At 38.6% G+C, this 25,477-nt stretch overlaps 1 protein-coding gene across 2 annotated transcripts in view; it reads left to right on the forward strand.

The window, feature by feature from the left end:
- fbxo38 (F-box protein 38) overlaps window positions 1–25,477 on the forward strand; it is an 83,149-nt gene that overhangs the window by 38,989 nt on the left and 18,683 nt on the right. For both annotated transcript variants that reach the window (XM_063053476.1, XM_063053477.1), the window contains exons 14-18: window positions 3,101–3,274; window positions 3,958–4,734; window positions 16,636–16,736; window positions 17,698–17,800; window positions 23,081–23,247. In XM_063053476.1, coding sequence (XP_062909546.1) covers window positions 3,101–3,274; window positions 3,958–4,734; window positions 16,636–16,736; window positions 17,698–17,800; window positions 23,081–23,247 — 1,322 coding nt within the window. The remainder of the gene's footprint in view (window positions 1–3,100; window positions 3,275–3,957; window positions 4,735–16,635; window positions 16,737–17,697; window positions 17,801–23,080; window positions 23,248–25,477) is intronic.

Consider the following 25,477-nt stretch of genomic DNA (forward strand, 5'->3'; position numbering starts at 1 on the left):
ACTTCGGCTATTCATAATCAATTACAATAATTGGCTGAGCAGCAAAATAGTATATTTTGATTGTGAATTGGAAGTGGGTAAAGAGGATTTGATAGGATATGAACAAGCAAGTGGGCAAGATAATAACAGAACAAATAAAATGTGGGAAAATCTAAAATCATGTACTGAATACAAAGCAAGAAAAACAATATTTGTAAAATGTAGAGAAGTTTGTTAGTGCTGCTACTTAAAGGAATCTGGGTGCCTTTGTAGATGCAGCAAGCAATCTAAATACAAAAACAAAGTTTATTTTCATATGCACAGGTACAATTTAAAAAAAAACATGCAACCAATCACAAGCACTTGGCATCAGATATATAACATTTTCAAGAAATCAAGTTTTGTGTTCCAAGTTTTAATTGTCATTCAAAGTTCAAAGTAAGTTTTATTATCAAAGTACATATGGTTGCAAGAAAAAGTTTGTGAACCTTTTGCAATTCTTCTGGTTTTCTGCATGAATTGCTCATGATTTGCAAAATATCACCTGAAATGTCTTAACAATCTTTTATATCCAGGGCAATGCGGCATTTCCAGCAATTGGCACAGGAGCAGGATAAAAACAATTGTATTAATGTCTTGATTATGTAGGATTTTAACAAGACTACATTTGAGTGCAGTTTTGGTCAATTTATTGAAAATTGGATTTACTTGCCATTGTGGGAGTGCAGTGAAAACTCATTTGACTGGTTCCTAAGATTGCATTTGTTGTATTTGTATCCAATTCCATAACTTTCTACTTCTGAAATTTACATCTATATTTGCATTTGTTCTTCCTCATCTGAATATAGGCTTCCAGTCTATAGCCGCCTTCCTTACTGTCTATCATGCTGTTTTGTATCGTTGCTGTGCCTTAGAATCTACTGTAAATCATTGATCACTTCAATGAAAAGCATTTGGTCAAGTACTGATCTTTGTAGAATCTCACAGGAGATTACCGTCTAGACTCAGATATTGGTTGAGAAATTACTTTGTTTCTGTCACTAAGCCAATTTTTAACACATTTATCACTTCCTTTGAATTACCTCAGCTTTTATATGTTTCTCACCATTATGATATGGATCCTTGTTATAAACCTTGATAAAACTCAATGTATTGTTTATGATGAGGCAGAGGATAGATTTCTTTTTTTGTGTATCCGTTTATACAAGGCAACTGTTTTGAAATGCCTAGCCCCTGAATTTAAGACGTTCCATTAGAACTCCCTTTACTTTCAACTGAAAACAAACCTGATCTATCCAGTCTTTCCTCACAGTTAAAATTCTTCATTTTGGTCACTCTCCTCCATACCCTCTGAGTACATTTCCTGCCAATTAATACATTAAAAACATTATTATCTAATAACCCCAGTACCAGATATCAACCAATGTACGAATGAAAAAACATGTATTCGTCAAGTCCCCTTTAAAATTATTACTTCTCCTCGTAAACTTAAGCTTTCTCGTTTCTAACTGTCCAACTACAAGAAAATGTTTCTGACCATTTATACCTCCTATGAGATCACCCCTCAGTCTCTTTTGTTCTGTGTAAAACAAATCCAGCTGATTCAATCTCTTCCCATAACGCATCCCTTTTCCAGGCAACATTGTGGTGAATTTTCACTAGTGCAACCACATCTTTCTCATTGTGACCAAAACAGATTATCAAATCCCAACCCAAATCATGCCAAGTTTAAATCACTCGGGCAGCAACAAGATCAACAACCCCCCCCAATACACCCCTCACTAAAAAAAACTTACAGGTTGTGCCAAATTTAAATTACGCAGTGGCAACAAGAGCAACAACCTTCTACCTCGTCCACAGCAGAAAAACAAATCGAGCGAACTGAAAGAACATCAAATCCCAACCCAAATCATACCAAATTTAAATGGCTCAGATAGCAAGAGCAACAACCCCTCCACCCCCTGTGCAAAACGAACTTGCAGATCGTGCTAACCTAACACCCCACCCTCAACTCCGGGCAGCAAAACAAATACTGGGTTCCCAGTATTGCTAAGTTAACAGTTTGCTTCATTTATTTTGGACTTCATGATATGGATCAAGTGAGAGAACTGAATCTGTAAATTTATACCCATTGAGAATATTAATCTATAACACTTCCAGAGGCTGCTATTGCTTGAGTCAGAAAGCCAAATCGTTTCTGCATGTGGATGGATTTTAATATTTTAGCTTTGTTGAATATACTGGTCTAAAATTTTAGGTTTTTTGGCTCCTTGTCATCCTTCTTCATTTTTGTTGGAAGATCCTAGTGCAATGCTGAATTGTGACTGCAATGATTACATGCAATATTCTGCTGCATAGCTGTTTTACTGCCATGATATTCTTTAGTTTTCTACCAAACTCAGTATTAGTAAAGTCAGACATCTAAATTAATACTTAAGAATTCTTACAACAGTTTTACGGTATAAATGTGACATTTTCATTGTCAGGACACCAGATACTTTCTATATGATTTATCAGTTTGACTTATGTTTGTTCATTATTTGATATAAAGGGAAAGTTTGATTTCAAGTCATTCAATCTGACTTGGTGGAGGATTCTTGAGTTTGAGTGCTTAATTATGTGAGTGGCGCTTGTAATCTATGTTGGCAATCTACTCTGGTATTGTATAAATGCACCACTGCTCCCAAATTTCTGCACTTCCCCAATTTAGATCCCTTGTACACCGTAATTACTCCACTATTGTCGATTGTGTTCAGCTCTCTGAGCTTTGTCATTCTGAAACTCAATTGAACTTCTATCCCACTACATTTTTCCTTTAACATGCATCAACTATGTTAATAAAGCTTCACCTGGCCTAGTATTTTGAGTGGCTTGTCACATTTTGCTTAATGCTCTTATGAATTCTCTTCATTAAAAACACTAAATATGTTGCACATATTGTAAATAAATTGTAAATGTGTAAGTATATCATCAAGAGATGACTAATTTTCTTAATAAGTGCAAGTCCTTTTGTTTCCAGAACATTGTGTACTTGCTTTCTGGATTTTAATCCATAAATATGTATTGATGTTTACTTTGAGCAATACATTTACTATAGCTATGTGTAACATCAATTATTTAGGACCAAGTGGACTGCAGCCAACTGTCAAAGTAAATCCAGTAGTTGTACATGATTCAGATAGTGAAGATGACGATGAATATAACATGGATACTTCTGGGAATTGGAATGGACATGATGGTGATAATTTTTCAGATGAGGGGACAAAAAGTACACGTGTACTTTGTGAAGGAACTGGTGAGTATTGAAGTTGATGTTCAGAATTGTGCTTGTATTTTTTTTCCTGAAGCTCTTGTTTGCATACTATCTAAGCATCATTTGGATATTAATTGTCAGTTGAACATTTTATGTTGAGTGACGTGATATGTTGTAAATAAAATTACATTTAGTATTTAAAAAATGAACACCAGCTTGAAATGAATAGGTAATTTTCATTATTTGCTATATGGACGTTAGTTCTCAAACTAATTGGGGCTAATGTTTCTGACTGGAGTTTTAACTCAAATTTTCCATTTGAACAATTAAAATTCATTTTTCCCTTCATCTCTAGTTCTCTTATAATTATTCTTGCAGTCTTTCTGGAAGTAGTCTATTATTTGCAGCAAAGCGTATTTAAGCACAAAAACACGTGAATCTGTTTAAAGAATATTAATTTTATTTACCGCAGTTTTTCCTAAAGCCTCGTGGCTTATTCCAGTTTTCCAATCCAAAGCGTAGTTGGAGGTATTTGATCCAAGTAAATTCTTTAATATGCATTCATTTGAAGCTGCTTTCATTTTTGGCTGTTCTCCAAGTTGCAAAAAAAAACCCAGCTTATTTAGTTAATTGAGATTTTTGTGTAATGTAAATAATACAGTTTTAAAAATTTGGGCATAATGCAAAGTACATTTGTTTGATGCTTGATTAATTTTTACTTACAGGCATTTGTGGTAAAGGCAAGGCCCCATTACGGAAAAAAAGCCCAGTTAATCAGTCCGGTTTGCCAAGACCATCCGTGGTGGATGAAAGCAGTTGTGAGAAAAGCTGTCAAGTGACCAGTGAGCAAATAAAAGCTGATATGAAAGCAGCCAGTGATATCCCAGAGCGGAATAGAGACAAAGATGTTACTTCTACAACTGGAATTTGTTCAAGTCCATCAGGAGCGGCCAACTCAAACATTGTTACATCTTCTCAGAGTATGGAATCTAAGGGGACAGACACCATGAATGGAGGCTGTGGACATTATAATGCAACATATTCATCACAGTTTGATAGTGGAATTCATACCCATTCATGTTCAACACATAGTATTGGGGATTCAGCTAATAGCAAGGAGCAAAACTCAAGTAATGGCTCAGTTCCTACTTCCTGCATGTGCAACACAACTCAGGTAAATGAAAGGAGGATGTGTGGATGCTCAGAGCCTGAAAAACCTTCTACAAGCAAGGCTTTTCCTGAGAACTGTGACATAAAAGGACACTGTAAAACAGATTCAATGGTATCAGAACCTTCACAGAGGGGATCTTCCATTTGCACCCAAGAGCAACAGAATGTTGATAATGGGAGGACTAATGGTGAGTGTGGTGTTAGCAGAGACGCAGAGAACGTGAATCATCATCCTACGTACTCCAAAGGGGGCCAGCATGAAGGCTATCCACGAAGACCTGTGACAAGATCAAGTAGCAAATTTGGCCAGATTCCATTGATCACAGAGCCAGGTAAAGCATATTTAACTGCATATCTTTTGCAGTGTTTTATACTTCATAGTAGCATCTGTTGAAAATATTTGCTGTAACATAAATATGGAATAGGATAGCAATTTAGTTCATCCACGCGCATCCCTTCTCTACACCAGGGCTTCCCAACCTTTTTAATGTCATGGACAATACCATTAAGCAACGGGTCAGTGGATCCCAGATTGGGATCCCTGTCCTACACCAATGTATCTCTGTGTTGCTGTTTGCTATTTTTCTGTGTGAAACATTTCACCTTGCTGCTTTACAGATATTAATCTTGACAAAGGTATCTCTGTTTGAAAAAAGTTTTTTTCAGAGGTTCAGATAATCCCAAAGTCCTTTAATTTAAGTGATTAATTTTGAAGTTGAGCTTGATTTATAATTCGGACAAACCTGGCAACTAATTTGATAGTGTTCCACAAATGGAATTATTGTTTTACATAGCACTGCAACAGTCAAAGTAAGTTGATTCTTTGTACATGTACTTTTGCTCTATGCATATGAAGTTAAATTGCTTCATTATTGTCACGTGTACCTAGGTAGAGTGAAAATCTTATTTGGCAAACCATCCATCTGGGTCTTTTCATCACATCGGTACATTAGGGTTCACTCCACTGAACTAAAGGAAAATCAGCCTCTTTCTCAACCATTCTTAGCACCCAATCATTTGTTTTAATTTTTTTTTGTGGCAGCCTTGGGGATGCAATAGGCTGACATGCTGGATATGGCCTGCTTCTTAATTTCACTGGCCTTCATGGCCGCAGATACTTGGGCTGGATGCAGTGGGCTAATCTCTTTGACCATCTGCATTTAACGTTCCTAGGTCTTGGCAGTTGCTGGGCCTCAAGTGATGAAATGATGCACACCCAACCCTTGTGAGGTTCCTGACATATTCTGACAGAAGGAAAAGCTGGCTGAGGACCTTTGCCTTCTGTCATAACTGTTCCAGGTTTCAGTATTTTCTAATGCCTGTGATTTTAGGCATTTAAAACTATTAAAATGGGTGTAAGTGATTTTAAAACCTGCATTTAAACAAATCTAAGGATAGATTACTGTCTTATTAAATAACTTTCTCCTTTGCCTGCTGATCAATGAGATTTTGATATTTGACTTGGCCTTGTGCAGGCTTTGTACTGTTATTTCCCATATTTAAGCCTGCTGGGGTACACAAAGTTGAGTGAGAGCTTAGATGTTATCTATATCTTGGCAATTGATAGATAACATACTCAGTTACACCTGCATGAAAATCACAGACCTGGTTTTAATAGCTAAAGTTTAGCTTTGAACAAATTTAATGTACAGGGGGAGGAAAATACTTCAGTGACTCTTAAATAAGGCATTTTGATGTTGATTGCCGGGAATTTGTACAAATTTAAAGTTGATGCTTTTCATGGTCTCCTGACCCAAAGTACCATTGGCCCTAATTATCATTGACTGTATTTAAAGTCAGAGAGCTATACGGCACAGATATAGGCCTTTTGACTCAACAAGTCCATGCTGACCACGGTCCCCACCCAGCCAATTCCAATTTCCCATGTTCAGTCTGTATCCTTCTGTGTACTATTGTATCTCCTTTAACCACTTCTTCTGGTGACTTGTTTCAGATACTCACCACACTCTGCATGAAAAAAATGGCCCTCAGGTCCCTTTTAAATCTTTCCTCTTGCACCCCAAATCTACATTCACTAATTTTGGTCTTGCGTACCCTGGTGAAACACTATTATCATCTATCTTATTTATGCCCCTCATAATTTCAAACATTTGTATAAGGTCGTCCCTTAACAACTTACATAAGTGCCACATAATGTCCCAGCTCCTATTCTCAGTGCATGGCTGATGAAAGCCAGCATGATGAATGGCTTTTTCACCACCCTGTCACTTCTGATATTGCTTTCAGTGAACTCTGCAGTTATGCTCCCAAGCCTCTCTGTTCTATTGTACACCCAAGTGCCCACTAATCATTGTATAAGACCCATATTGGTTTTACTTCACAAAATATATCACCTCACACTTATCAACAGTATATAAAAATCTAATTGCCACTCCTCAGTCACTTCCCAAACTGATCAAGATCCCCTTGTAATCTGTGACAACCGTCTTCATTACCAACCACGGCACCTAGTCATCTGTAAACTTACTGATCAAGCCTTGTGTATTCACAAACCAATTTATTTATATAAATAAGAAATAACAAAGATACCAACACTAACCCCTGCAACACTCCAGTAGACACCAACTTACATTCCAAGAAACAACCTTTAGCTTCCTACCTCTGAGCCAATTTATGAACCAACTGAATAGGCTTTCCAGGGATTCTATGGGACTTTACCTTCCAGAGCAGTCTACCATGCAGGACCTTGTTGAAGGCCTTTCGAAAGTCCAAATAGACAACATCCACTGCCCTCCTCTTACCTACCTTCAGAAAATCTATAAGTTTCATCAAACACGACTTTCTACATACAAAGCCACACTGACTCCTCTATCTATCCAAATTATAATAGATTCTGTCCTTCAGAATTCCTTCAATTACTTGTCCACTATTGATGTCATTCTGTCTGGCCTGTAGTTCTATGACATATCCTTGCTATCCTTTATAAACGACAGAATACATTAGCCATCTTCCAGTCGGAAACAAATACAGTTGCAAGGAAAAGTTTGTGAACCCCTTTCAATTACCTGGTTTTCTGCATTAATTACTCATAAAATGTGGTCTGATCTTCATGTAAGTCACAATAATTGATAAACACAACATGCCTAAACCAATATCACACAAACAATTGTACTTCTCATCAATAGTAAGTACACCATTTAAACTATCACAATCTTAAGTTCACAAAAGTATGTGAGCCTTCTACTAAAGCTATTCCAAGGGTTCATTTAGTATCAATGCATGTTTCCATATACAACTCTGTAATTTCCCTCCATATAGTCACGGAACAAAGAAAGGACATGAGAGTCATCTAGAGAGAAACATCAAACCCACCTCCCCCACCGCCCCATACAGAAAAGAACAGCATCCCAATCATCAACCCCCCCAAAACACCCCTTCCCCTGCACAAGACAGAACAGGAAAATCAACCCCCAAACACCCTCCCCTCACACAACAAAATGGAAAAGGAATGGGTGATTAAAAAAACACAGAATATACAAACCGTAAGTCTGAAAAAGTCCACAGTCCATAGACGCAGTAATCCAATCCATAAACGCAGATTCACAATATCATCTGATGATACCAGTGACAGTCATCAAAAGGAAGGGATACTACATGAGGCAGAGACAGAGGCCTATCTACCTGCCACAGCGAGCCATAAGATGATAGGTTGCTCACAGACTCCTGGCAGCGATCAATAGGCAAGCAGTTGGCACTGAAACTCTCGCTCACCTTCCACATATGACTCAATGTCTCGATCTTCCTTGACACTTTAAGGGTGATTAATGGACACTTTAACCAGTGAAATGTCTTCGCATCGGGGTAGTCCAAGTACACACTTGCTTCAGAGAATCTTGGAGACAGCAAAGCGCTGAATCACTCAAACAATCTCTAAACTGTAAATCAATGGCTGTAACAGTTCCAACACATACATGGTGAAAAACAGACTGAAAAGAAGTTAAAAAGATCATTTGTGTAAGCTATCTGGAAGATGTCCATTGAGGGAGTGCCATCTTGACTGAATGTTCCAATCAATGTGATGTAACTGGTGGTAAGGGTTGTAGAGGTGCCCTGCCTTATAAAAAAGACACACAAAGTTAGGTTACTGACAGAGCCTGCTCTTCTGAAGAAAGATCTATTTATGTACGCCATGCCCTGATCAAAACAACTTTCAAAGGACCTTAGAAGAAGAATTGTGGAGATCCATGAAGCTGGAAAAGGCTACAAAATCATTTCTAAAGACCTGAGTGTTCATCAGTCCACAGTAAGAGAAATTGTTTACAAATGGAGGAAATTCAGTACTGTTGCTACTCTCCCTAGAAGTGGATGTTCTATAAAGATTACACCAAGAGCTCAATGTGCAATGCTGAAGGAGGTGAAAAAGAACCCAAGGATAACAGGAAAAGACCTGCAGAAATCTCTAGAACTTGATAAAGTCTCACTATAAGAAAAACACGGAACAAGAACGGTGTTCATGATAGGACACCATGGAGGAAACCACTGCTCTCAAAAAAATAATTGCTGCATCTTGTAAGTTTGCAAAAGATCACCTGAATGTTCCACAATGTTTCTGGGACAATGTTCTGCGGACAGATGAGACAAAAGTTGAACTTTTTGATAGAAATGTACTCCGCTATGTTTGGAAGCAAAAAGGCACTGCCATCAACACCAAAACCTCATCCTAACTGTGAAACATAGTGGAAGGAGCATCATAACCTGGAGGCTTTGCTGCCTCCAGGGCCTGCAGGTTATTGCTGCTAAAGGAGGTTCTACCAGTTATTAACTCCAAAGGTTCACATACTTTTTCCAGCCTGGACTCTGCATGATTAAACAATGTTTTCAATAAAGACATGAGAAGTACAATTATTTGTGGTATTAGTATAGGCAGATTGTGCTTGTCTATTACTGTGACTTAAATGATCATGCTGCATTTTATGGGTAGTTAATGCAGAAAATCAGGTAATTGCAAAGGGTTCACAAACTTTTTCTTCCAACTATTTCTGCAATTTTGCAATTTCTCCTCTCACCTTCCACAAAGAGGCAGGATGGATTTGGTTCGGCCATGGAGATTTATCCCCCTTAAAATGCTGTAAGGCTGCAGATACTTCCTCCCTAGTAATATGAAAGCATCTTCACTTGTTTTCTTCATCTCTTGAGCAACCATGGTTTTTTCAGTAAACACCAAGGAGAATATTCAGTGGAAAAAAAACCTACCCATCTCCTACTGCTTGAGACATAGGCAGCCCTGCTGATCATGAATAGGACCTACTCTCTCCCTAGCCACCCCTTTACTCTTAATGTAGCTATAGAACTTCTTGAGATTTTTCTTAGCCTTCTATTTTCTTTTTCTTCTATCTGCCCTCCTGTTTTTCTTTTTAAGAGTATTCCTAATCTCTTTATAGTCATCAAGGTATTTACAACCCTGTATTTCTTGACTCGGTATCTCTTGGCAGCCAAGGATCCCTAAACTTGCCAGATTTACCCTTCATTGTAACAGGAACATTCTGTTCCTGGACACTTGCTTTCACACTTAAAAGCCTTTCGCTTCTCAATCCTTTCAAATTCCCTCAAAACCATCCTTGCTGCAGTTTAGTACAAGTTTCCCCTGCCATCCGAAGGTAGAGCGTTCCTGTGAAATGGTTTGAAAGCCGGAATGTCGTAAAGTGAAGAAGCAATTACCATTTATTTATACGGGAAAAATTTGTGAGCGTTCGCAGACCCAAAAAATAACCTACCAAATCATGCCAAATAACACAAAACCTAAAATAACAGTAACATATAGTAAAAGCAGGAATGGTATGATAAATACACAGCCTATATAAAGTAAAAATACTTTTCTACAATCATTGCTGCACTGTTCTCCTTAGCGAAAATCTCACGGAAGCACTCTCAGCAGAAACACTCGCTCCAGTAACCTTTAAGCTATGAAGCTGCCAAATCATACCAAATAACACATAAAAATACACAGCCTATGTAAAGTAGAAATAATGTATGTACAGTGTAGTATCACTTACTGGAATAGAGAAGACAGCGCTGAGCACACTGATGATGGTGTGTTAGGCTGAGTCGTCGGAGGTTGGGGTGGTGCAGTGGTCCCCAACCTCCGGGCAGCGAACCGATACCAATCCACGGAGAATGCAGCGGTAGCCGGGATGCACCCAGCACATCTTTAAGAAAAAAGCGGAAATAAACAAGCTAATTAATTAGGTGCCGCCCGGCACGTAGATGTTGGCCCAGATCAGAGACGACGCAATCAGCAATCGCTTCTGATCTGGGCTGACATTTACGTGCCAGGCGGCACCTAATTAATTAGCTTGTTTACTTCGGCTTTCTTCTTAAAGATGTGCTGGGTGCATCCCTGCTACCGCTGCATTCTCCACGGCAATGTATCGGTCCGCGGCCTGGGGTTTGGGGTGGTGGGACACTGGGTTGTCATCTCATCGTCGTCTGTTTCCATCAGGGCAGGCAGGTCATCTTCTTCTATGACTGCCTGCCTTGATGTCGAAGGTCGAGGTTCGTCGTCTGCTGTGGCTGTTTTGGAAGGCTTTAAAAACAGCAGTATGCTTGACTGCTTAGCCTCGCACATTTTTCTATCATACAGTTCTTTTTAAACACTCAAACCATCCTGCAAATATGCTCTAAACCTACGTACCCTTTCAAAATTAAAGTAGTACTTTTCTGCAATCTTTGCAGCGCAAAGCTCATGCAGTTGCTTCACATTCAGTTCCTGGACGACTTCACTTTTGGTCCGTTCGCTACTGCCTTCGGTTTCGATTGCTATCCTTTCCTCTTCCAATTGCATCAGCTCTTCATCTATCAGTTCTTAGTCATGGGATGCCAAAACCTCTTCAACATCATCTTTGTCAACTTCCACAAGCGAAACTCACTTTGTCCTCACTTCGTTCACCACGATCGAAATGCTTAATTATGTCTAGTTTTATGCTGAGTGTAACATCCTTACGAGCTCTTTTAGGCTTTTCCGGTACCTTGGAACTCATCTTGCTAACGGCTGCTCACAGGTGCGTGTTTAAGCAATGCCAGCTAGAATGCAGTTCCGGGGGAGGAGCTTGGCTGCTCGGGGCGCGCACTGCCTTTTAACGTGCGCTGCTTTTTTTCGTAACAGTGAAAACACCTTCTGTTAGCGAAAACAGGTAAATAATGTAGGTCTTTCATAACAGTGAGGTTTCGTAAAGTGAACGTTCGAAAAGCAGGGGACACCTGTACTTTAACCTGTGGACTAGTTCTATCTTTTTTTGATCACTATTAAAGCTAACAGAATTATGTTCTCTAGCCTAAGTGCTCCCTTCTTTTCTGAATCAGAATCAGGTTTATTATCACCGGCATATGCCGTGAAATTTGTTATTTTAGCAGCAGCAGTTCAATGCAATACATAATCTATAAGAGAGAGAAAATAATAATAAATAAAATAAAACATAATAAATGGACAAGTAAATCAATTATGTATATTGAATAGATTTTTAAAAGATGTGCAAAAACAGAAATACTGTATATTTTTAAGAAGTGAGGTAGTGTCCAAAGCTTCAATGTCCGTTTAGGAATGGGATGGTAGAGCGGAAGAAGCTGTTCCTGAATCGCTGAGTGTGTTCCTTCAGGCTTCTGTATCTCCTACCTGATGGTAACAGTGAGAAAAGGGCCTGCCCTGGGTGCTGGAGGTCCTTAATAATGGACACTGCCTTTCTGAGACACCGCTCCCTAAAGCTGACCTGGGTATTTTGTAGGCTAGTGCCCAAGATGGAGCTAACTAGATTTACAACCTTCTGCAGCTTCTTTCAATCCTGTGCAGTAGCCCCTCCATACCAGACAGTTCCGGGGCCCCTAGGTGCCCCGGAACTACAACTTGAGTTACTCGCCTTGCCTCAATCCTTAAGAGGAGGCTCTATATTGCACTGCATTGAGTAGGACCCTCTAAATATATTTTAAATATAAAATACACACTTTCTTGGACATGCCTTACAAACTCCACCCTCTTCAGGCCCTTACAATAGAGGGCCTCAATCAGTAGTGAGGAATTTAAAATCTTAATAATACAGCCGCATTATTCTTCCAACCATGGACAATTTCTCTCTGCATTCTTAAGGTGTGCTAATGCTGATTGTCAGCAAAGAAGAGATGTTATTTCTGATCTGCACTGAGTGATCTTCTGATGAAGAAGTCAGGGATCCAGTTGTAGAGGGAAGTAGAGCATTAGAAATATTTTACTGAGTATATTCCTCCATTATTGGAGAATAATTTTGACTTTAAAACTGATTTAGAGACAGCTCAAATATTCATCTGCAACTAGGTCCTTTAATTCCAATACTCTTCCTTTTTCCACACCAAAAACACAGAAAATTCTGGAGATGTACAGCAGAACAGGCAGCATTTATGCAGGGTGAAACAGTTGATGTTTCAGATTGTTGATTTCAATCAAAATTCATAAAAGATCATCATCCTGAAATGGTATCTGAATCATGAATAACTTCAGCATTTTCTGTCTTTCATTCATAATTCCAGTATTTGTAGTTACTTTCTAAATTGTTCACTATTGCATGCCCCACATATCCTTGCTTCTGTTCATACTTTGCTCTAATTAACTTGATCTTTCAATTTTTGTTGCCTTTTATGTATTCACTGTTCTTCGTACCTAAAAAAAAATGTGTGCATCTTTAGAGTAATGTTGAGTCCTGAATATTTTCCATTGCAATGAATTTCTTCAATGTGGTCCCTGACTCATAATTCCAAAGCATACAAAGAAACTGATCAGCAACCACTGGGGCATCTCCCTTTTTGAATACATTATTTAATATCTTCAAATTTATTCAGTGTGCATCATTTACTAGAAATAGTGATTTTATAATCAGAATCTCAAATCATAATAGCACCAAGGGAGATTATTTGACCCTACAAATGCTTTAAATCCTTGAAAACGTTACTTTTCATATTTTTTTAAATTGCGAAAATATCCATGATGCTTCAAATTGTGTTTGTCCTTATGGAACAAAGCATTCATTTACAGCAAAGTGGCCTTCATTGCACTTCTACTTATTAAAATGTTTTTAAACATCTGTGATTGTACAGCATCCAGGTGGCACATCAGCCAAAGTTTTCTTTCCTTTTTCAATGTTTTTATTGATCTCTATATAGAAGAATACAGAGTCCAAGAGAATACATATTATAAAACAAAAGAAAAAATATGATAATACCAGATACAGTATATTGAATCACATTAACGAACTCCTTACTCTATATTCATATAGATTAGATTAATTCATATATTAGAATATAAACAATTATATTTTTAAAGCTTTAAAAGCCAAAGTTTTAAGTTATTTCTGCAGTAATGTTTGTCACACCCCAGGAATGAGAAGACAGGATGGAATTCAAAGTGACTCTTTCTTCAACTGAATGAGAACTGAAAGATAACTAATATGCATTAATGAACAATTATTCAACAAGAGGGCATTGTTTTCCAGATTGGGATGAACAAAACTGGGCATTAGCTTGTGGTTATCATTAGGTATAAAACAACTCAAACGTTAGAAAATTATCTTTTGATGCTTTTAAAAATAAATTAAGACCCAAGTGGGATCTTAAGAAAGCAAGGATAAAACTGAGCAATGTGAAATCATCAAACGATACCTTTCATTCCCATCACCGTCTGTAAAGAGTTTGTTCTTTCCCTGAGCAGGTGGGTTTCCTCCGGGTGCTCCGGTTTCCTCCCATGGTCCAAAGACATACCAGTTGATAGGTCATCAGATCTACCAACATCAAACACTCTCGCCCAGGCGACCCTGCCAGGAGAGTTGGATGTACTCATTGTTAATTGTTCTGTGGTAGTCTATGGTTAAATTAGGTGTTGCTGAGCAATGTGGCTTGAAGGGCTTGTAGGACATACTACACGCTGTATCTCAATAAATTAAGAAAAATTAAAAATGTTTTGTTTGAGGCCATGAGTAGCTAGTGAAGCAAAGGAAAAGATTATTTAGCCTCAACTATCATCCATGTATATATCCCTACTGATGATAGTATTGACAATTCAGGCATTTAATTTACGGTGGTAGAAATCCATTTTACATCCTTAACTCCAAAATTTTAAATAGCATTTAGTTTACTAATGTTATAAGTCTTAGTTTTGAACCTTCCAAGCATGTGTACAGTGGTGCTAGAAAGTCTGAATACTTTGGACTTTCTCTATTTCTGCATAAATATGACCTAAAATGTGATCAGGTCTCCATTATACAAATAACACAAAATATTATACTTTTCATTTATTGAGAAAAATAATCCAATATTACATGTATTTGTTAGAACCTTTGCTTTCAGTAACTGGCATGACCCCCTTGTACAGCAATAACTTCAACGACGCATTTTCAGTAACTATTTTTCAGTCCTGCACATTGGCTTGGAGGAATTTTAGGCCATTTCTCCTTACAAAACTGCTTCAGCTCTGGGATGTTGGTGTGCTTCCTTGCATGAACTGCTTGCTTCAGATCCCTCCACAACATTTCTATAGGATTAAGGTCAGGACTTTGACTCAGCCATTACAAAACACGAATTTTCTTCTTTTTAAACCATTCTGTTCTTGATTTACTGTTCTCTTTTGGATCATTGTCTTGTTGCATTATCCAATTTCTGTTAAGCTTCAGGTGATGAACTCTACCCTGACATTCTCCTGTAAAATGTCTTATACAATTTTGAATTCATTGTTCTCTCAACCATTTCAAGCTGTCCAGGCCCTGAGGCAGCAAAGCAGCCCCAAACCATGATGCTCCTTCCACCCTGCTTCACAGTTGGGATGAGGTTTTAGTGTTGGTGTGCCTCCCTTTTTCCTCCAAACATAGCAGAGTACATATCTGCAAAAAAGTTCAATTTTTGTCTCATCTGTCCACAGAACATTGTTCCAGAAGTGTTGTAGAACATGAAGGTGGTCTTTTATGTGCAGTAGTGTTTTTTTTTGGAGATCAGTGGTTTCCTCCGCAGTGTCCTTCTGTGAACACCTTTCATGCTCAGTGGTTTTCTTATAGTGGACATATGAACAGAGACTTTAGCAAGTTCTGGAGATTTCTGCAGGTCCTTTTCTGTGTTTCTTGGGTTCTTTTTCACCTCATTCAACATTGCACATTGTGCTCTTGGTGTGATCTTTGCAGAATGCCCATTCCTAGGGAGTGTAGTAACAGTACTGAGTTTCTTCCATTTGTAGACAATTGCTCTAACTGTGGACTGATGAATACTCAGGTCTTTAGAAATGCTTCTGTAGCCTTTTCCAGCTTGATGCATCTCTACAATTCTTCTAAGTTGTTTTGTTCGGGGCATGGTGCACGTAAACAGATCTTTCCTGAGGAGAGCAGGCTCTGTCAGTAACGTGACTTTGTGTGTCTTTTTTATAGGGCAGGGCACCTCTACAATCCAAGCCTCCAATCTCATCTCATTGATTGGAACACCTGACTCCAAATAGCTTTTGTGGAAGATATATTCCCCCTGAGGTTCACATACTTTTTCCAATAAATACATGTAACGTTGGATAATTTTTCTCAATAATTAAATGAACAAGTATAATGTTCATTGTGTTATTTATTTAATTTGGTTCTCTTTATCTAGTTTTAGGATTTACATGAAGATCTAATCATATTTAGGCCATATTTATGCAGAAATAGAGAAAAGTATACAGGGTTCACAGTTTCCTAGCACCACTGTAGCAGAAGAGGTGAGGTGGATAGAGTCTTATGTTGGCCCAAGCAGAGATGCCCTTTCCCAGCTGTATTTTTTGACGCTAGTCTCATTAACCGTAGTTCAGACCAAATTGCCAGGCTTGGTTGGTGAATAAATTTTGTTTTCAGCCAGCTGTTAAATGTTTTGGCAGAAACTTTAATTGCAATAGATGAGGAATATTTTTCTCTTGCATAAGGCTGCTATTTCATTGTTAATATTTTTGCATCATTGACGGTATTTCTGGTTCTGTGAATGAACTTGTGTTTCACATTTTTATTTTGTGCAGAATTGTGAATAGATAGTACACAAGTTTGGGGAAGAAAAGGAGGAAACCTGACACCACGTTAATATGGACATACATTTCCCTCATAATAATTCAGCTGTCCAGATGTAAAAGTTATATTTTACAAATATCCTAACTCCATCTTAGATTCTACAAAATGAAGTTATTAAATTTATTCCCACTCACTTATTTTGTTTTGCTTATGATTTCAGTTTTCTCAGTGAACTATTTTTGTTTCCAGATGTTTCTAAACCTAAACCCAGGCAAACTGTCAAACGGAAACGTACTGCAGATAAATCCACAAGCACCAGTGATCCTGTCATTGAGGATGATCATGTCCAGGTGAAATATGACATCAGTTCTTCAAAATTACTTGCTGTTTAATTTATATAATATATCCAGCAAGAAGCAACCCAGCAATTGTCTCTTATGTTCGATGGAATTAACATTACAGAATCCCCTGCTATCAATATCCTGGGGGTGGGTACCATTGAATGCAGTAGCAATGTACCCAATATGGCTCCAAGAGCAGGTCAGCGGTTAAAAATCCTGTGACTTCACCTCCCAACTCCCTAAGGCTGTCCATCGTGTACAATGCTCAAATCAGAATTGTGACAGAATATTCTCCACTTGCCTATGGCATTGTGGAGCATGCACACCTCCCAAGGACTACACTGCTTCAAGAAGGCAGCTCAAGCTCACCACCACCTTGAGCAACTAAGAATTTTCAGTAAAATGCTAACTAAGCCTGTGAAGCCCAAATCCCTTGAATGAATATAAAGCCATTGTTATTAGTACAAAGAACTCCCAGGTTGTTTTCTTTTTCATCATTTTCAACAGACTTTTCTTTTTCCAGTCTATCTAAATATTCCTCCATGTTGAGCTCTTGTGGGTGCCCTTTGACAGCAAGGTTAAGCAGCCATTTTGCAGGTGTGAGCCTTAGCAATGAATGTCAAGAAACAATGCAATCACATGGAACATTAGCATTCTCCATTCTCATGAACATCAACAACAAGAGATACAGAATAATCATTGGGAATGAAATGCATTCCACCCCCTCACTTCCCACACACCTTTACTTAAACTCTTTTAGCAACTGTGCTGCTACTGTGGTTGCAATGATAGCACATGCCTTAAATCTTGCAACAATGTGCAGTTTAGTTTCCATTTAAATGATCAAATAATGTATTCATTAAATTGACCATTGTCATGGTCTATGGGCCAGCTCTTGACCATTTTTTATATAAATTACATAGCTGCCATTTTTGCATCTTCAATAATTAACAAGGAATATGTTTTGCAGGTTCTTAATCTCAAATCCAAAAATTTAGTTGGGATTACACTTACTAATTGTGGAATTACAGATTTACTGCTCAGAGATTGTCCTAAAATGATGTTTATCCATGGTAAGTAGTAGCATTATTTTGGCTAAATCACCACAGTGATATACTGGGACAGTGTTTTTTTAATATCATATGCCAGTCTCTTTAACAATGGGACATGCTCTTGTGGGTAGTGCTCACAATCAAGAAATGAGGAAGCAGTTGAGCTTTGTTGAAGTACATTCAACTGTACCAAACTTTTTAAACCATTACAAATTACTTTAAGTTTGCAATGCTGCCATAAGGTATTCATTGTTTAAGAATGTTTTTATTTTAAATGTCACTGGGTCAGTTTCATGATAACATCATTGTAGGTGAACCAAACATAAAATTCTATTTACAGAAAAGAAGCAGGCCATTTGACCCAGTAGATAGATGCTGGTGTTTAAATTTACACACAAACTTTCTTCCACTTCATGGCATCATATCCCACCTTGTTATTTTCTCTTTGTGTATTTGGTAGTTAATTGAAAAAAAGATCATGCAAGTTACTCACCTCAACCACCCCCTCCCATGGTGATTAGTTCCACATTCTAATGATTGAATAATGAAAATTCTCCCAAATCAATTATTTAACTTTTAAGTATGGTATCTGAATTTACATCTGTTCAACACTGCCCACAATCACCTCCCGAGGAACAAAATTAGATGGACAAGTTGCCAGCAATGTCCATAATTCCAAAAATGATTTTTTAAAAATTCATTCAGAAAGGATCCTAGTCTTTTCTCTGTAGTGCTCAACAAAACAACCATATTTGAGAACTATGGCTACCTTGGGCTTGGGTAGGCAGACTTCTCCTCCTTGGGCTACCACTGGTTCCAGCACACCCACAGCAGAGCACAGCAGGGGGCCAGCTGATCATCTATCAGATGTAGCTACTTCCTCATGCATAGAGATAAGTGGGAAGGCTTCCAAGGCAAATTCTGATCTAAGATATGTCTAGCCAACATCTTGAGCAAAAAATAAAGGCATATGTGGTATTAGATAGTCAGAGCAAAGTGTCATTGACAAAGTCAACATTCTGTGACATATACAGAATTCAAAGTTATGTTTCCCCATATACTCTAAAGTCATGTTCTGGAATGCCAGAAGAAGAGCCAGTAAATTTGTCATAGAGTCAATAGGAGGAGAAGGCTGTTTACCCTTGCCAGCCCTCTTTAAGTGTGACCGTATTCCCAGTAATAGATATAAAGTCCCAACTCCTGAAGCTGCACATTGTAATTCACATCTTCAGGTCATTGCTGATAAGAATCCCCATTTGACTGTTCTGCTAAGATTCTTCTGCTGCTTGACAGAGGCCCTATTTGTGTACACAGGATGTGTGAACAGCCAAGTGGTCAGCACATTATACCTTATGCCTAATGACTTGAGCTAGGTTGGGTCATAATTGGTGATGCATGCTTCAGTGCTGCTCGTCAGCCTGCGATCATTACATTTAAGACTAATGTCCAGGAGAATCTATACAAAAGTTTGTAGTAAGCAAATCAAATGTCCTGACATACTTACCTCTGTTCAGCCAGATTTGGGCAAGCTGGCACCTTCCATCGAAGATGAGGTCTTTGAATCATGAACAAAGAGTTTAACAAAGATGAGTCAAACAGTTGGGTAGCTCCCCTTCCCTTCTGCTCTCCATGACAACTCCTACCAAATGCAGAGAGCAGGCCCTTGTCGACTCATGTCCTTCAGTTGCATATTGAGAAGAAAACCAGAAATGAAAGATCATTACGTGAAGCTCACTGAGAGACTCTGGAGGATCAATCAAGCTGATCCAGCTCCTCCACTAGATCCCAACAAAAAAATTTGCCCAACTTTGGTGTTTACCTCCCCGAGAAAACTGCACAAGTACAAATTGTCTTTGATTCAAGTGCTCAGTTCAAAGGCATATCACTGAACAATGTACTCATTTGGGGTCCGGACCCCAATAGCAGTTTGCTCAGGGTTCTCATACCCTTCAGAACTGAGTCCGTTGCAGTGATGGCAGAAATCAAAAAAATGATCCACACCTTCCTAGTGAGAGGATCGTTGAGACTACCTCAGATTCTTGTGGTTTTGTGACTTCCAACTGGACAAAAAGCTTCTGGCATACAGCATGAGAATTCATATACTTGATGACTGCCCCCTCACCACCTGTGGCAATCTATGGCATTAAAGAAATTCAGCACTGAAACATGGAGATACATCGAAAGACATTTCTATGTTGATCATGGTCTTAGATCCTTCCTAGTGTCGAAACAGCATGCTAAAAGTAGCATAAGACATGTTGGTGCAGACTGGTTAAGATTGCATCTAACAGTGTTGGGGTTATGCAATATTTCCCATCTGAAAATCTGACCAAAGGTCTACAGAATCTGAACTTGGCCAGGACCTCCCTCCTATGCAGCACCACAGTCTGGGTCTTGGATGAGTCCTCATTACCAACACCTTACTTTCTAAGTTGCTGATACCAAGAGATCTTTTACGTGTCATTGTGTGCTGTTGAATATTAATAGCCTATTTGACCCTCTTGAATATGCTGCTCCAGTTAGAATCCAGGGATGCTTCATGCTAAGAGAGTTGACCATGGACACTTGTGGATGGGTTGTCCCACACCCTAATGAGAAACATGAGCAGTGGCAGTAGTAGTGTTCCTCCATTTGGGATCTTAAAGGCTTGAAAATTCCAGGAATCTACACAACGAATCCACTATCTGCAGGAACACTCACAAAATGCTGGAGGCTCAGCAGGTCACACACCATCTATGGAAAAGTGTTGTTTACTCTTTTCCATCGATGCTGCCTGGTTTGCTGAGTGCCTCCAGCATTTTGTGTGTGTTGCCTTAGGTTTCCAGCATCTGTAGTTTGTCTCATATTTGTGATACCACTATCTACAGGGCCCTCTCTCTCACCGGATCTCTCAGAGGAAGATCCCCGCATACAAATGTTCTCTTTTCTCCCTTTCACATGATGGTGCCGGAGTTCTGGGTCCTGGGCAAGGTTTAATTGACACAGTTTGTGGTTTGGACTCTAGTTTATGTTATGTTGTGTTTCTGGTCACTCCCTTTTTGTTGCTATTTTGTGCAATTTTGTTTGGGGAAGATTGGGCCTGCAGATAACGAAGACACAGCACTGGGTTAGGCTGAACTAAGCTGGGCTGAATATGCCTGGACTTTTGATAACTTTGTTTGATGTTTTATATTCTGTGTTTTTCACTCGTTTGTTTGCCATTTGTGCGATTTGTTCTTTTTGCGTGTTGGGGTTTTGATGTTTTTCTTTGAATGGGTTTCATGGTTTTCTTTGTTTCATGGTTGTGGGAGGACGAATCTCAGGGTTGTATACAGCAACCCTGTATAACTTTGATAATGTACTTTGAACCTTTGAAAAGAAAGAGGTCTGCATCTTTTGTGATGCGTCATCTAAAGCTATTGCTGCTGTTGCATACTTGAATGTCACAGTCGCTGCTGGATGTAGTGAAGTTGGATTCATCCTAGTGAGGCAAAGCTTGCTTCTAAACCAATGAACTCATTGCTGCTGTCTATCATGTTGAGAAGGCAGAGATTATTACTGAAGAGCTGGACATAGAACTAGATGATATCAAGTTCTTTACCGACAGCAGTGTTGTGATGGGTTATATATGTAATGAAACAAGAAGATTCAATGTTTATGTGCATAGTAGGATCCAACATATCAGCACTTAACTCAGAAAAGTCAATGGAACTATGTTCCCAGTGATCCCAACCCAGCTGTTCATGCACAAGATAATTAGCTTGTCTTCTAATGGTTAACTGGCTCAGTATTTTTTGCTAATCCTTAACAGGAAACGTTTGACTTAGACAACCCTGAGGCAAATGTAGAAATACATTCTCAAGTTTCGACCAACATCATTCATTTATCACTGCTCCAACTTAGCAGTGCAGGCTTTGAGCATTTTTCAAGCTGAAAGTCACTTACCAGAGCAATTGCCCAGCTCTCACATATTGCTTATTCCTTTACAGGAGTAGCCAAAGGCAGCCTTTGCATTGGTTTGTAAACAACCTCTCAGTGCAGAGCAACTGAATCGGGTAAAGGTTAGAATTCTTATTGTTCAAAGACTGTTTTAAGCAGATGAAGTGTAGTATATTACAAAGCAGGAATCTCTCCCCAAACAAATTCCCCTTTGTAAGCGCTATCCCTTTCTTGACTGAGGGGCTAACGTGAGTTGAAGGATGTATAGAGAAGGCACAATTCACTTCAGAGGTAACTCACCCATTTGTCATTCTGGGTAAGCTCCATGTCACCTTGCTGCTCATTAGACATTACCACGAGCAAGTATGTCATCAAGACCATCATTTTCGAAGTAAGAACAGATAAAGACAATGTAGTTAGACTGTTTCAAGGACCAGACTCCAAGATTATCCTCCTTTTGTCAGACTTAGTGAAATGTTAATTTGACCTTTAGTTTCAGTAGTTAAGTTTGACATCCTATGGATGCCATACAGGGAGAGTTCTGGCCTCTAGAGGCACAGTTTATTTTGTATGAACATCACTTCTTATACGTAAGCTATTTTTTTTATAACACTTCCTGCATCAATAGTTTTTAATTCTTATTTGAAGCACATGGTGGGGGAAAAAAGCATACATCTCCATCTGCTGTTCACTTGCCCTTGAAACAGCAATATCTTTAAACAAAACAGAAATCTCGTTGAAAACCCTGAAAGAAAGCTTCCACCTTGGGTGATGTTTAAGAAGTTGTTTAACTTGCTGCATAGCTGTGTCCACACGCACAGTGAGGGTAGTAGATTTTAGACTCCCAACAATCACATTTACCACTCAATTAGGATTGCTTGTATATTTTCTTTCTACAGCCAGTAACTGACATTTACGCTATGTCGCTAAATCCTAGGGTGTCAGCTCTTATGCCACCCTAGCCCCCCCTCACAATTGTTGATTGTAAAATGATGTTAAATAGCAAGGGAAAAGTGCATGACAGGTAAAACTACAATGATTAGTCTGAAAGAGATGTAAACCAGAAAATTAGAATTGAAATTGGAAAATATCATGGATGCTGAGCATCTGAAATGAATCAGAAAATTCTGAGAATGCTTATCTCAGATTGAATCCTGAAGACTGATGTGATTTGTCCAGTAAAATGAGGTGTTGTTCCTTAAGTTTTGTTGCAATAATATTACCAAAAGAAGAGAAGCCTCACAGGTATTGTTGAACAGAACCAGAAATGTGGTGTATACTGATTAAAACTCTTAATGTGCTAGCCTTCCTGTCTGGCCCAAATAATTAATTTACTATAATCTGTTATATAAACCAATGTGTAACTAAGTGCTTCTTTTTAAGCTACACGTTGCAGGGTACTGAAACATTTAAAGGTGGAGAATGCACCGATTGTAAACAGATTTGACTATGTGCAGTGTCGGAAGCTCAACATTGAACAAGTTCTTGACCAGATTTTACGAATGCCTCCAGAAAGAAACAGAATCATTTATCTCCGACCAATGCAACAGGTGAATGAACCAAGTTACTTTTCAAATGAATTTGACTTTTTATTCCCTTAAAGTGAATATTATCTTTAATTTCCTTTATATTTCCACATATATGGTGTTTCATTTTAAAATGGTTTTAATGTAAGTACATACGATTGCAAGAAAAAGTTGGTGAACCCTTTGTAATTACCTGGTTTTCTGCATTAATTACTCATAAAATGTGGTCTGCCTAAATTAATAACACACAAACAATTGTACTTCTCATCAATACTGTAGAAATATGTTCTCAAGTTTTGACCAACATCACTCATTTATCACTGTTCCACCTTGGCAGTGCATGCTTTGAGCATTTTTCATACTGAGTACACCATTTAAACAATCACAACCTGTATTCAAAAAAGTATGTGAACCTCTGGGATAATGCCATCTGCATAAGCTATTTGGAGTCAGATGTTCCAATCAATGTGATGAGATCTCTAGAAGTGCTTGATCTCTAGAACTTGCTAAAGTCTCTGTTCATGTGTCCACTATAAGAAAAACACCATGGAACACCACGGAGGGAACCACTGCACTCCAAAACAAAACCATTGCTACATGTAACACACACAAAAAATGCTGGTGAACGCAGCAGGCCAGGCAGCACCTATAGGAAGAGGTAGAGTTGACGTTTCGAGCCGAGACCCTTCGTCAGGACTAACTGAAAGAAGAGATAGTAAGAGATTTGAAAGTGGGAGGGGGAGATCGAAATGATAGGAGAAGACAGGAGGGGAAGGGATAGAGCTAAGAGCTGGAAAGTTGATTGGCATAACGGATACAAGGCTGGAGAAGGGAGAGGATCATGGGACAGGAGGCCTAGGGAAAAAGAAAGGGGGGGGAGCCCACTATAGTGAGAGGGACAGCGGGAGAAAAGAGAGAGAGAGAGAAAAGAGGGGGAGGAATATAATAAATAAGGGATGGGGTACGAAAGGGAGGTGGGGCATGAACGGAAGTTAGAGAAGTCAATGTTCGTGCCATCAGGTTGGAGGCTACCCAACCTGATGGCATGTCTCAAGCTTGCAAGAGACCAACTGAATGCTCCACAACATTTCTGGGACAAATTTCTGTGGACAGATGAGACAAAAGTTGAACATTTTGGCAGAAATGCACACTGCTATGTTTGGAGGGAAAAGGGCACTGCACACCAACACCAAAACCTCATCCCAACTGTGCAGCATTGTGGAAGAAGCATCTTGGTTTGGTCTGCTTGCAATCGTTGAGGGAACAACAAATTCAAAATTGTATTAAGATATTTTACAAGAGAATGTCAGGGTAGCGGTCCATCCCCTGAAGCTTAATAGAAGTTGGATGATGCAACAAGACAATGATCTGAAGCACAAGAGTAAATCAACAGAATGGTTTAAAAAGAAGAAATTTTTATCTTGAAATAGCCAAATCAGAATTAAGACCTTAACCCAATTGAGACGCTGTGGGATGATCTGAAGAGGGCTTTTCATGCAAGGTATCCCAGAAATATTGAATGAACTGAAACAGTTCTGTACGGAGGAATGGTTTAAAATTCCTCCTCGTCATTGTGCAAGTCTGATCAGCAGCTAAAGCAAACGTTTGGTGGAGGTTCTACCAGTTATTAAATACAAGGGATCACATACTTTTTCCAGCCTGGACTGTGAATGATTAAATAATGTGTTTAATAAAGACATGAAATGTACAATTGTTTGTGTGTTATTCGTTTAGTCAGATTGTGTTTGTCTATGATTGAAACTTAGATGAAGATCAGACCCCATTTAATGAGTAATTAATGCAGAAGCCAGGTAATTGCAGAGGGTTCACAAACTTTTTCTTGCAACTGTACCTGCAAGGTAACATTTCAACGTTCCATGGATATACACTGTTTGCTCAACGATGTATAGTGTTTATTTGGGTGAAAATTAAATTGCGAATCCAAGTCACAGGCTGCATTGAATCCAGTAATATGTAAACATGGCAATTTGAATGAATGATCTTAGAGTAAAAGATCCTCTTAGAAGTAGTAAACACAGCTTAATAGAATTTAGCATTCATCTTCAGAGTCTTCAGCTCTTTCTTTATTGAAATGTTCACGTAATTAAAAATATCAAAGTATGTGGTTCATTTTGGTAAAGTTGAATTGAGCGAGAAATATGGTGCACACAGAATTAATCTAAATTTGGTTTTAAAAAAAATGGAAAATACTGAGATACTTAAGTCAATCTACATCTGTGGAGATGTAGATTGG

This window comes from Mobula hypostoma, chromosome 7, assembly GCF_963921235.1.
Source record: "Mobula hypostoma chromosome 7, sMobHyp1.1, whole genome shotgun sequence".
Classification (NCBI taxonomy): Eukaryota; Metazoa; Chordata; class Chondrichthyes; order Myliobatiformes; family Myliobatidae; genus Mobula; species Mobula hypostoma.